This window comes from Macaca nemestrina, chromosome 11 (assembly GCF_043159975.1).
Source record: "Macaca nemestrina isolate mMacNem1 chromosome 11, mMacNem.hap1, whole genome shotgun sequence".
NCBI classification, from domain to species: domain Eukaryota; kingdom Metazoa; phylum Chordata; class Mammalia; order Primates; family Cercopithecidae; genus Macaca; species Macaca nemestrina.
In genome coordinates this window covers 6,620,260-6,633,579 of record NC_092135.1, presented here as the reverse complement: position 1 = coordinate 6,633,579, position 13,320 = coordinate 6,620,260, and the positions used below count along the sequence as shown (strand labels likewise).

General features: G+C 39.9%; 1 protein-coding gene across 2 annotated transcripts in view; it reads left to right on the top strand.

The window, feature by feature from the left end:
* LOC105492445 (contactin associated protein family member 5) overlaps positions 1-13,320 on the top strand; it is a 909,336-nt gene that overhangs the window by 431,527 nt on the left and 464,489 nt on the right. For both annotated transcript variants that reach the window (XM_071072554.1, XM_071072553.1), the window contains exon 6: positions 7,101-7,285. In XM_071072554.1, the coding sequence (XP_070928655.1) occupies positions 7,101-7,285 (185 nt within the window). The remainder of the gene's footprint in view (positions 1-7,100; positions 7,286-13,320) is intronic.

Genomic DNA, 13,320 nt, shown 5'->3' with positions numbered 1-13,320 from the left:
TTATGGTCACGAATAATTAGAACAACATATGTGAAGTGTTTAACTTGTGTGAGAAGCTTAAGAAATACAAGTGAATATCGGTGTTGATAATCTGACAAATTAAAGGTGGGTGGAAAAGTTGATTCTGATGATCTGATAGAGGCAGTCATGAGGGAATTCACATGAGTGGCCACCTGTTTTGTCAATAGTGAATCAAACCCTTTTCAAGAATGACTTTTTTTTTTTTTTTTTTGCTCAAATACAATCTTAAACACGAGAGTTCCCATCCCCTTTTTCCCAGGCTGTCTGAAATTCACAGATTACGAAAGTTAAAGTGGTATCCATGTTTGAACAGTTAAGATAAGACCTAGCAAGAAGATTTAATCAAACAAGGCATTTGGGTGAAAACAGTGCCACATGCATGCCCTTTACCAGAAAATGTGAGTTCTAAGTAAGGGTGAAAGAATTGGCATGCGTATCCACAGCATCTTGAGGTGGAGGGAGAATAAATAGGTAAAGTTAAACATGTTTTGCAAACATTTCAAGCTTCCTATAAAAATTGTTGTATTTCTTAAGGCCTTGGGTAGTATATATATATTATTTCATTTTAACTATATTTTAAACCACATGAAACAAGTTTTATTTCATTAGAAATAATTTTTTTTTTTTTTTTTTTTGAGACGGAGTCTCACTCTGTCCCCAGGCTGGAGTGCAGTGGCCGGATCTCAGCTCACTGCAAGCTCCGCCTCCCGGGTTTAGGCCATTCTCCTGCCTCAGCCTCCCGAGTAGCTGGGACTACAGGCGCCCGCCACCTCGCCTGGCTAATTTTTTGTATTTTTTAGTAGAGACGGGGTTTCACCGTGTTAGCCGGGATGGTCTCGATCTCCTGACCTCATGATCCGCCCATCTCAGCCTCCCAAAGTGCTGGGATTACAGGCTTGAGCCACCGTGCCCGGCCAGAAATAATTATTTCCCTTTTCTATTTCTGATCCCAAAGTTAGTTTCTGTCTAGTTTTATTGTTTTTGTCCTTCACAATTGCCCATGAAAACTTTTATCTTTGTCTTAAGAAATTAGAAACTAGTTAAAACTAGTAATTGAACCTCAAATGCCACTGAGATAAAACTTAAAATCGATATTCTAAGATTTTAAGAATGACAATTTCTTGAGAATTAAGTGTTTTGTGATCTCTAATAATGGAAATTTCTATGGAAAACGAAACGTTTCTGAGGACTACCATCCTACTCTTCTCATAAATACAATTCTAAACATCCTTTTATAATGAAGAGCAGAAATTTTCTTTTCCCAATTTTTTAACCAAACCAAGTTTCACTAAACTTGTTTTGATATAAGATATCTGAGTGTTGGTATATAATAACTATATAATGGAGAAGGAGTGATGAGATTTATCCATAGGTGCTCCTTTTTGGTTAATTAATAAGTAACTTGTAATTCCCAAGAGATTCAATAATTACACATCTCTGATATATAGTCTTCAACAAATATACTATGCAGTGTCAGGATTGTGTTTTTAATTAAGTTTATTTTTCTCATTATCCAAAATAGTTATGCTCACTCTAAAATACAGAGAAAAGAAAAAAAACGATTGTGGTAAATGCATTATTCAATTTTACCCACACATAGTGCTTATTTGTGCCTTTTCCAGACTTGTATTTAGTCTATATTTTCTACGTTTGTCTTCTGCTCATGTATATTTTAAATCAGTATAGTCTAATTATTGAGTATTTTATTTATTAAATATTACTTTTAATGTTATCAAAAAGGGCAGTCACAACTTTTGAAATAATGTATTTTATAAATATTTTGATGGCTATTTAATATAATACTTCATCCAGTGAGTCTACCTAAATGTACTCAGATTTTTTTCTCCTTCCAAATTATTGCATATTATATGCAATTTTTAAATCACTAGCCACTTAAAAATTTTTCCACAACATTTCAGCTTGCTTTTTTAGAATACATTTACAGAAAGTGGTTTACTAGGCAAAAAGTTGTGAACATTAGTTTAAGTCCCTTGATACTAACTGAAATGTTTTTCCATAAAATTGGTGGGACTCAATTTTGCATTATCTTTGGGCATATATATACATATACACACACACACACACACTAAGTAAATGAACAATGTAAACAAGGGCATATATATATATATGTATCTTTGGGCATATATATATATGCACAAAGTAAATGAAAAATGTAAACAAGGAGCAATGCTAATCCACTTTTGAGAAAAGGTCAACAAATTGCTCTAAGTATTCATAAAAATTTCATGAGCTACTTTGCATAAAATGATAACTGTGTTAATTAAGTTTGTGGTTTCATTAGATGCAGTAAATGAAAGGTGGTCACTATTTATTTAAGAAGAAGTACTTTTATTTTCCTAAAGTCTTAAAATTATAAGAAACAGAATTGTTGGATGCAATGAGAGTAGCAAACTTTCTGAGCCAAAGTTAAGACCCAGGAGAGAAAGGACTGACATTAAACCTTGAAGAGGGTAAAGGTAAGGTTACTGATGCTGGCTCTGCTTCCCACTCTTCTACACCACGGAGATGTTCCTGTCCATTGAGATGGTGGTGATGATGGTGTCAGTGGATGCAAGAAGGGTACAGTGAGCAACAACCAACATAACCTACTACTGGAAGCTTTAGGATTTGAAGATCCAAATCATGTACTTGGATTGCCTTGATCCAGTCAACATAACAAATACCACCCTATCCAATTTACTAGTGTTCTCCTGCCATTTGAAAGTTATACAATCTATTTCACTAACTAAGACCACTCAAGGATTTTAAAATAGTGGAACTGAGACAGTTTGGTAGCCATCTCAAAACATAAAGGTAGAACTGTGTCTCATACAGTACATCAGCAAAAATTTCAGTGGAAAGGAAGTAGAGAAAACTAGAAGAATTCATCAGTGATCTCAGAATAAGGAGAACCATTTAAACTATGATACAAATCCAGAATTAATAAGAAAAATGATGGATTTGTTCCCAATGCACAAATACCTGAGTAGTGAATTTAAAAAATCAATCAAACAAACAAAAACAGAAAAACAACATCAAAAAACAAATAAAGAAAGGCAAAAAGATATTTTCAAAATTCATATCACAGGCAAAATATAGGAAGAGACAGTTCAAAGAAAAGGAAATAAAACTAAAAAGATTTTCCACCTCATTCTTATTAAAATAAATGCATATTAAAATTACTCAGAAATACACTTTTTTAACCTACCAGGCAGGCAAAAATTTAACGCTAGACCATCTGTTGTTGACAAGCCTGTGGTAAAGGCACTCCTAGGCATTTAAATAGGCACGGTCTTTATATAGGACATTTTGGCAGCATTTGTCAAAATTGCCAACGTGAAAGCCTTTGTCCTCCAATTCTTCATCTAAGAATGAATGCTACAAATATGCTTGTGCCCAAGCAAGATATTGTCCACATAATAAAGTATTTCAACAGTTTTAGAGATCTAAAGTAAGTAGAAACATCTAAATTTGTATCACTAAGAGCTCATTAAGTGAAATATGATATGTTCTATATATCATATATATGATCATATATAATTATGTATCATATTACATGTATATAGATCATATATATTATATGTATACGTATTAGAGCATGGAATACTATGCAGTTATAAAAAGGATGGGAAAGCTCTTTATATTTTGATAAAGATTTTCAGGATAGATTAAATAAAAATAGAAAGTTGGAGATAAATGCACATTGTATTTTACCATCAGGGTAAAAAATTAAATGAGTAGAAATAAAGAAAATCTATGTTTGCTGCTTGCATACACCTAATATTTTTCTGGAAGCACGAGCAAGATGTTAACAGCAGTGATTACCTGGGGCTATGGAAGATGAGCAGATGGAGGAAGTGAGGAAGGGAGGGAGGGCGGGTGTGTTACTATACCCAAAGTTACATAAAAAATAAAATCAGTTTGACTGATTCATAATATTGATAAAATTTATCTTGTGAAGCAGGATTGTGTGGAAAATATTAAAATATTTCATTTTAATCATTATTATTATTGGCTCTATTAAAGAACTCACGAGATCATTAAAGACACAAACAGCACATAGAACAAACAAGTTGGAGAAACGGTGTAATTCCTTGCCCTGTTTTTTGTGGTTGTTGTTGGTGGTGGTTTTGTGTGTGTGTGTTTGTGTGTGTGTGATGTATAATGAGTTTAAATTTTCAAATGTTTAGAATTTGGACTTATTAATAAATTATTGTTCAATGCCTTTCTTATTTTAAGAAAAAAATGAGATGTAGCTCAATTTCAAAGTGAAAACTCCAATATTAAATCTACCTGCCTTGTTACATCTAGAACTGACAGTTTATAAAGCATAAAGTTTCCTTCAGCCAATGTTAGCTCCTGAATCATTTCATCTTACAAATAAAAACTGTGTGTGGGGTGGCGGTGGTGGTGTTCTTTATTCTATCTCCATCAGCTGGAGGCCACCTCCTGCCACGCCTCATCATTACTTGGATCCTATTCTTCCTGTACTCTTCTCGCCTGAGCCTTGTTATGCCCCATCTATCCAGATTATGGCCAATCTTATAGCCAGTCTTACCTTCTAATCCAATTCCCACACAGCTGCCAAAATAACCTTTCTTAAAAGTAATCTACTGGCCGGGCATGGTGGCTCACACCTATAATCCCACCACTTTGGGAGGCAGGGGCGGCGGATCACTTGAGGTCAGGAGTTGGAGACGAGCCTGGTCAACATGGTGAAAACCCGTTTCCACCAAAAACATAAAAATTTGCCTCGTGTGGTGGCCCCCGCCTGTAATCCCAGCTACTCTGGAGGCTGAGGCAGGAGAATCACTTGAACCTGGGAGGCAAGGGTTGCAGTGAGCCCAGATCGTGCCATTGTACTCGCTCCAGCCTGGATGACACAGGGAGACTGCATCTCAAAAACAACAACAACAACAACAACAACAAAAATACCCACCAACCAACCAAACAAAAAAACACAGTAATCTGCATTAGTAACCTCTGCCTACTCAACGTTCCATTTCTTAAAAAAGAGGTAAACCGTGTAACCTAGCATACAAAGTCCTGGATAATGGGATCCAGGCTAACGAGCTCCTGGCACTCAGCTGCTGGAAGTCTTGGGCCATGCTCCCCTACATTTCTAACCCTGGCTGCTGCTTCTCCTGGCCTTGCAACCATGCTCCTCCTTCCCTCATGTTTCAACCTGTCTCTGCTGCATAAGGAGGGTTTCATAGCACCACACTCTGCATTTCCATGGCTCTGTGCACTAAGTGCTGGAAACCTGCATATGTTTTATAGATTTATTTGATTAGCATCTCTACACTAAGACCTTCAGAGAGGACAGTATACCTTTAAACTCCGTGTCTCCTTGATACATTACCTGTCACTGTGCCCAGCTCAGTTAGATCACAATACCTTTCTTTTCTTTTTTAGATGGAGTTTTGCTCTTGTGGCCTGGCCCAGGCTGGAGTGCAATGGTGTGATCTCAGCTCACTGCAACCTCCACCTCACAGGTTCAAGTGATTCTCCTGCCTGAGCCTCCCAAGTAGCTGGGATTACAGGCACCTGTCACCTTGCCTGGCTAATTTTGTTTTGTTTTGTTTTGTTTGTTTTTTTAGTAGAGATGAGATTTCACCACATTGACCAGGCTGGTCTCAAACTCCTGACCTCAAGTGATCTGCCTGCCTTGGCCTCCCAAAGTGGTGGGATTACAGGTGTGAGCCACCACACCTGACTCACAATACCTTTCCATAGGAGAAAGAAAGGGAGGGAGAAAAAATGAAAACATCTTTTAATTCATCAGCGTAATCCATCAAAGAATGAAAACTAAGAAGCTGTGCAACAAACAGTGAATAAACCCATGAAACCAAGTCAGCTATTAATTCACCAGCTTCACTTTTCTAATTACAATGAGTTTGATGCCCCCAGCCCTATAGGAAGCATCCAAGTTACTCAGTGAAGGGAATGGTGCTTTGGGCGGTTTTGGAGGTGGGAGTGAGCAGCCTTCGGGGAAGTGGCGGCTCCTGCCTGCTGAACATCACACCGTTGAACAGGCTGCTGCAGCTGTACTGGAGAAAACACTTCCCAAGAGGGAGGAGAGAGATATTTAGCTTTCAGTTACTAAGGGACTTAATATATAAAATGTTGCAAAAATTGAAAATGTCTATATACACAAACGTTAGTTCTATTTAATTGTTCATTTTGCTAAGGTTGAAGCAATTTCCGCGGGGGAAGATAGAAGCTGTAATCTTTTTGGTAGAAGGGTATGGCCAGGGACTTCCATAAAAGTGAGAGAGAAGGAGGGGGAGGGAGAACCAGGCAGTTGGATTGCAAAGCATGCCTTTCCAGCTGTATCTCTCATGTCTTCTCAAGGGGGTCTTGCAAACTCAACAGAAGCTCAATCATCAACAGTATGACTTGAGCCATGATCCATAGCTGTGGTCAAAGTAAAAAGGATGAGGCAGACCTCCATTCAAGTCCTGACTGTACCTGAGGCATGCATGCCTCATCTCCCTGAGCCTCAAGGTTCCTATTTGTCAAATGGAGATGATAATTTTCCCTTAGAGGATTAAAGATGAAGGCTATTTCTTCCTAAGTGCCGTGCATACAGTAGGTACTCAGCCATGGCATATGGGATGATTACTTCCTTGCCGCTGCTTTTGCCCAGAAACTTACTAGCTGTCTTCCCTTTACGTATCCCAGCTTTACTCCTCCTCCTAGGCACAGCTCCTAATTGGCTTTCTCCACTCAAGAACCATTCAAACTCAAAGAATATTCATTCTTTCTAAAAACAAAATCCCCATTTTCCATCATATTTATGTAGCCATAAGGACATAGTTCCTTTTATTATTTATTTTTTCAAGTCTTGAAAACATGCCCTATTTTGTCTGGAAGGAGGTATGCATATTGAATTTGATTCTGGAATCTGTGGACAAAGCCTGTTATTACTTCCCAGGTCCAGCACAGTTCCTGGTCCGTAGGGAGACATCATTCTTTGCCTTTAGAACAGAGATAGCTGCCTTTGCTTGTGGAGCATTCTGGTGTGCAAAGCTGCCCTTGGACACAGACATCATCCTGCCTTCCTCCCCTCTTCACAGATGACAGCAAAGCGCGGCTCAGCAGCAGCCTGCCCTCTGCCACCCTGGGCAGCCTCCTGGATGACCAGCACTGGCACTCGGTCCTCATCGAGCGGGTGGGCAAGCAGGTGAACTTCACGGTGGACAAGCACACACAGCACTTCCGCACCAAGGGCGAGACGGATGCCTTAGACATTGACTATGAGGTGAGTTGATCCTCCCTGCACCTCCCAGGCCCCTTGCTTCAATGAACGCAGCAAGAAAATCAGTGAGCAGAGCAACTGAGAGAAGTGGTGGGGCACTGAGGAGTCTTACCCTGGGACTTACTTCCTCCATCTATGCCAGATAGTCTACAAGGAAAGGCGTGCAGCCAGAGAATCTGACCAGTGAGGGAGTGAGGGTTAAACCACAAGATAGCAGGTGTGTGCATTTTAAAGTCAGCAGGTCTCCTCATTTTTTATTTTTATTTTTTTTTCTGCTTGTAACCTTTCTGTGCCACTGCCTAGTCCCTTGGTTATGTACCTCCTCAAAAAAAAAGACTTCAGTTATCTGTGGTGATGAAAGATATTTAAATTATAAACAAAACCCATGGAATCTAAAACCTGCAGTCAAGACACTACCCTTTGACTTTCACTCTTCCGATGCAAACTTTTGACTAATACCATGGTGAGCTGTTTCTTCCCTGCTGTCTTGTAGAAGAGGTACGGTGAAATGCACCAATTCTACAATACAAAGAAAGTTGCACAAAGCTCTGCAAACTGGCAGCCAAGAGTTCGCCATTTTTGCTAGTAGTTCAGTTCAAGGAATGCGTATTGTGCCCCTGCTGTACACCAGGCTCTGCTGGGCCATAAATATTCAGTCTCTGAGTTGGAGAAACTGAGATAAGCCCTTGCAGAACAAGGAGGTAAAGGCTACAGTGGATGAAGCCCCTGTCACTGAAGGTTTGGAATATAGAAATTTTATATTTATATAGGAAACGGGACATTTAATTCAACCTTGAAAAATAGCAGAAGTTTTCTAGCAGGAGAAGCTGCTAAGTCTTGAAAGAATAGGGTGAAAAGATTGGGGAGGCATGACAGAGCGTGGTTTAAAAAATGTCAAACAGTCCAGTATTTATGGAATTCAAAAGAATGGGCCATCAGTGGTGTGTTTGAGTCAGCTTCTTACCAGTTTATGAGTTTCAAGTTGTAGATTTTCAGAAATTTTTGTGAGCTCTTGGTTAACCTAGCCATTATTAAAAATTAAGTTGGCTGGGCGTGGTGGTTCATGCCTGTAATCTCAGCCCTTTGGGAAGCTGAGACCAGCAGATCATGAGGTTGGGAGATAGAGACCATCCTGGTTAACATGATAAAACCCCGTCCTTACCAAAAACACAAAAAATTTGCCAGGCGTGGTGGTGGGTGCCTGTAGTCTCTCATACTTGGGTGACTGAGTCAGGAGAATCGCTTGAAACCAGGAGGCGGAGCTTGCAGTGAACCTAGATTGTGCCACTGCTCTCCAGCCCGGGAGACAGAGCGAGACTCCGTCTTAAAAATACTACTACTAATAATTAAGTTATATAAACGTGAAATTAGTTTTAAAAGCTAATAAACTCATTGATTTCTAATTATTTCACTATATTATATTGATTTGCTGTCTCTTTTAACCAAAGGTGCTCTGGAGGAATTGCATGACTATTCTATCTGTGTTGTGGGGATACTGTATGTTGGGCTGCGACCACACAGCTCTCCCCAATTCCATGTTCAGTGAAATCCCTTTGACAGCTTGAAGTCTACCATAGTGGAAATACTTATACCACAGAGGTTGACATACATTACAAATCAGGGACTGCTTTATTGTTTTGAGGATTGTCTAAACCAGGGGTCCGAAAACTACCTGGCTTGTCTGGCTTGAGGCCTATTTTTTTATGATGCGTGAGTTAAGACTAATTTTTACATTTTTAAAGGGTTGTAAAGGAAATAAAGAAATCTTTCAAAAAGAATATATGACAGAGACTTTATGTGCTACAGATAAAATCATTCAACAAAAGTCAGCAAAAGCATTCTATAAAACTCAGCTGGTTTGTACAGAACTGACAATAATAGATTATTGCATATTTTATCATTATTCATAAATTGTGTGCTACACATTGTTAATATCATTAAAATAATCTTATGTTTGGATACACAGTCATGGCACACCGACACATACATACCTGTGTGTGTGTGTGTGTGTGTGTGTGTGTGTGTGTGTGTTCCTGTGTCCCACCCTGGACAGCCTGCTAGGAGACAATTTCAATCACTAGTGGGATAGATAATAGAATGGTGGAGGTGGAGATGAATAATTGAAAAATCGGGACTTATTTTTTCAGTCACTATCATGAGAATAAGAGAGCTCTTTTGATCTTAACCTTAGTTTAGTAGACTGTGGATAAAATATGCCATTCATTAACTTCAAAAAAGAATTTGTCGCTCTTTGACTCAGAATACAAGATAACAGGTGGATATTTTTGAGTTGCTGAAAACTAGAAATCTGTGAATATCAATCACTCTCTTTTGTCGACTTGTTTAATTGATTGACAAAAGAAAGAACACACTCAATATTGGAACCACCTAAAAGAAAAGAGATGTCTTTTATAAACTCAAAGACAACAACAACAGCAGCAAAAAAAAAAAAAAAAAAAAAAAAACCTATAAAATCATCTCGTCATTCCCCCCACATACATTCCCTTTAATGTCCCAGAAGATGGTTCTAAAATTCACTCTGTTGCCAGATCTAACGTTTATTACAAGCCCATGTCTGCTTATTTTTTGTCTCTTGTGTATGGAATCTGTATGAAATCACAGCCGAGTGACATTACAGTGAAAGTCAGCATTTAGGGAAATGAAATCCGATGAAGCTGGAACTGAATTCTTCAGGGCGTGCACGAAATATCTTGGTGCCTTATAAAATGTGCTCCCTAGGAAAGAAACACCTTGAAACGTCCCTCTGAAGCAACCTCTGCTTTAGGGAATTCAAGTCTTCTCCAGATTGTTCAGCCAGCTTGCTCCAATGATCATAAAAGAAGACAGATTGGTTGTAATAGTGGCGTTTGACATTAGCTGTACTGGAAGACAAGAGTTATGTGTCGGGAGAAGCCTCCAGCCTTTGAAGATTCACTCCGGAGTCTGTGTGGAGGTGAAGGGACCCTGGTGTAGAAACCCTGTGTTCTACTTACCACATGACCACTAACTGGCTGTGTAAACCTGGAAAATAAAAATTTCTAACTTCAGTCATCCAGAAGCAAAATTCACACCCCTGTTGGAAGGAATGGAGCTAAACAGGATATATAAATCTAAGGTCTATTTTATCACAATGTTGCATATCAGTTAGAATCTACATTGATTTGCTTTCTGCCGTGCACCCATATGTGCACAAATGAGGCCTGGATATCACCAGCTAGAGGATGACAGTCACGTCTTTGTGTGCCAATGACTAATTTTTGGAGCATGTACTACTCTGATACATACTTCTGTACCCTATCTAATTTCATACCAAAGCAAATACAATTATTCAAACCTATGTTTCTTTTCACTCTTTACCATGATGTGGTAATAATGGCAAGAAAAGGTAGTAGCTTTCATTCCTCATCTTATAGTACCTTAGGGATATCAATCAAATGACACAATGACGTTCTGTAAAGCAACTAGGGTGAACTTTGCTGCACTAAGATGTCTGCAGTGAGGCCGGGCGCGGTGGCTCAAGCCTGTAATCCCAGCACTTGGGAGGCCGAGACGGGCGGATCACGAGGTCAGGAGATCGAGAGACGATCCCGGCTAACACGGTGAAACCCCGTCTCTACTAAAAAATACAAAAAAACTAGCCGGGCGAGGTGGCGGGCGCCTGTAGTCCCAGCTACTCGGGAGGCTGAGGCAGGAGAACAGCGTAAACCCGGGAGGCGGAGCTTGCAGTGAGCTGAGATCCGGCCACTGCACTCCAGCCTGGGTGACAGAGCAAGACTCCGTCTCAAAAAAAAAAAAAAAAAGATGTCTGCAGTGGTCTGTTTCCCTTCCTGCCCAGAAAGCAAACAGACAAGAGCTCACAGAATCTTCTGTCAAAAAAAAAAAAAAAAAAGAGGCAGAATGTGATCCTTTACTTCTCATTAGAATGTCTTCTCAGTTTACATCACTTAACCCATGTTACTTCTCCAAATGCTGCGAGAGAAAGACTGTAGCAGCTCAGTTTACTTCCAGCCTGGAGCAGAAGGGCTTGAGAAAAAAGATATTTTTAGGACTTTAGAAAAAATAGTTCTTTTCTAACATTTTTGTAATCCAAGAAGTCTTTTCTTATCAAGACTGTTCAGTAATCTTGTTTTACATAGCTATTTTGCAAGCTCTTAAACTGTTGAAAACATATTTGAAAAATATATATGATTTAGGAGTCAGGCGCGGTGGTTTTTCTGTAGTCCCAGCTACTTGGGAGACTGAGGAGGGAGGATGGCTTGAACGCAGTTTGAGGCTGCAGTGAGCTATGATAGCACCACTGCACTCCAGCGTGAGTAGCAGAATAAAACCCTGTTTCTTTAAAAAAATATATATACACACACACACACATATAATGTATATATGTACACACAAATACGTAATGTGTATATATACACACATACATATTTGATTTATATATTATCACTTAATAGATACTGAAAAGGCATTTTACAAAGTACAAAATATATTTTCAATGAAAATTCTTAGTCAAAAAACAAACAAAAAATTAGATTGAACTGAACATTTTAAAATACATAGATGTTTAATGTCTAAGAATAAGTTTCACAGAAGTTTTAAATAGGGATTATATTTTTTAAACGTAAGAGTGTTGGAGATTCTTCTAGGAATGGCATAAAATCCAGCAACTTGGAACTAAAACATATACAAAATTTTGTCTGTGTAAAATTTTTGAAAACCATGTGACTGTTCACCAAAAAAAAAAAAAAAAAAAAAAAAAAATCTATATAATCACCCTCCCAAGAACTTTAAAAAGTACTTCAAAAAAAAATCATACTTTTGAGGCAGGGCTAAATTACACTTCCCACTCGGACAGGCAGAACAGCGAGTGGAGGCTCGCATCATGAACTTTTGCTCCAGAAAGACTGCAGGAATACATTACGAAAGCCCAGAGGACCCACAGACCCTCCAAAGGAAGCGGACTGCTCCTGCAGGACCCAGGAGACACCCCAAATACTGCGAGTGCCCAAACTGTGGCGGGAAAGGGAGATCATCCCACACAAGAGGGATCATCTGCCCCTGAACACAAACCCCCACTGGGGAACCCGAAGGTCTAGACTACAGGAGAAGATTCTGACCTTACTTGGAGCTCATTGAATTTAGAAAGCTGAGCAAAATGCCCAAATGAAGCAGCAGGAAAATCCCTGTAGGCTTGCTGAGTCAATTGCTGCCTTGCTTTGCAGTGGACCTTCAGGAGGGCTACGAGAGACACTTAGAAAAGGCCATAGGGAGAAGGAAATCTCTAGCTGAACTTCGTAACAATCTGAACCCACTGAGAAGTCTCCTGGCCAGAATGCAAGGGAGGGCATGAATCCAGTGTCCAGACTCCACAGGTAGGGGAAGCAGGAAAGCCCTACTTACTTTTGCAGCTGGGAGGTGGGTGGCCTGGGAGAAGTTCACAACCCTGCTTTCCCACTGCTTGGAAACACACTTGGTGCTGTTGAGGGTGGGGCGCATTGAGAGTGAGACCAGCACTTTGTGTTGCATGGGAGCTGGGTGAAGCCTGTGACTGCCAGCCTTGCCCACTTCCCTGACAACCTGCATGACACAGCAAAGGCACCCACAATCCTCCTAGGAACATAACTTCATTGACCTGGGAACCTCACCCCCATCCTCCACAGCAGTTGCAGCAAGACCTGCCCAAGTAGAGTCTGAGTTCAGACATGCCTAGCCCTTCCCCTATCTAATGGTCATTCTCTACCCACCCTGGTAAATGAAGACAAAGAGCGTATACTCTTGGGAGTTCTGGGGCCCTGGCCACCACCTGTTCCTCCCCATGCTACCATAGCTGATGCTTTCTTGAAAATGCCAGCTCCCAGGAGGAGGCCAATGAGAACAAAAATAGTGCATTAATCAAACAAAGCTACAGACCCTCACAGAGTCCATTTCACCCTCCTACAACCTCCACTGGAGCAGATGCCCATATCCATGGCTGAGAGACCCACAGACAGTTCTATGCAGACAGCCCTTAGTACCAGCCCAGAGCCTGATAGACTTGGTGG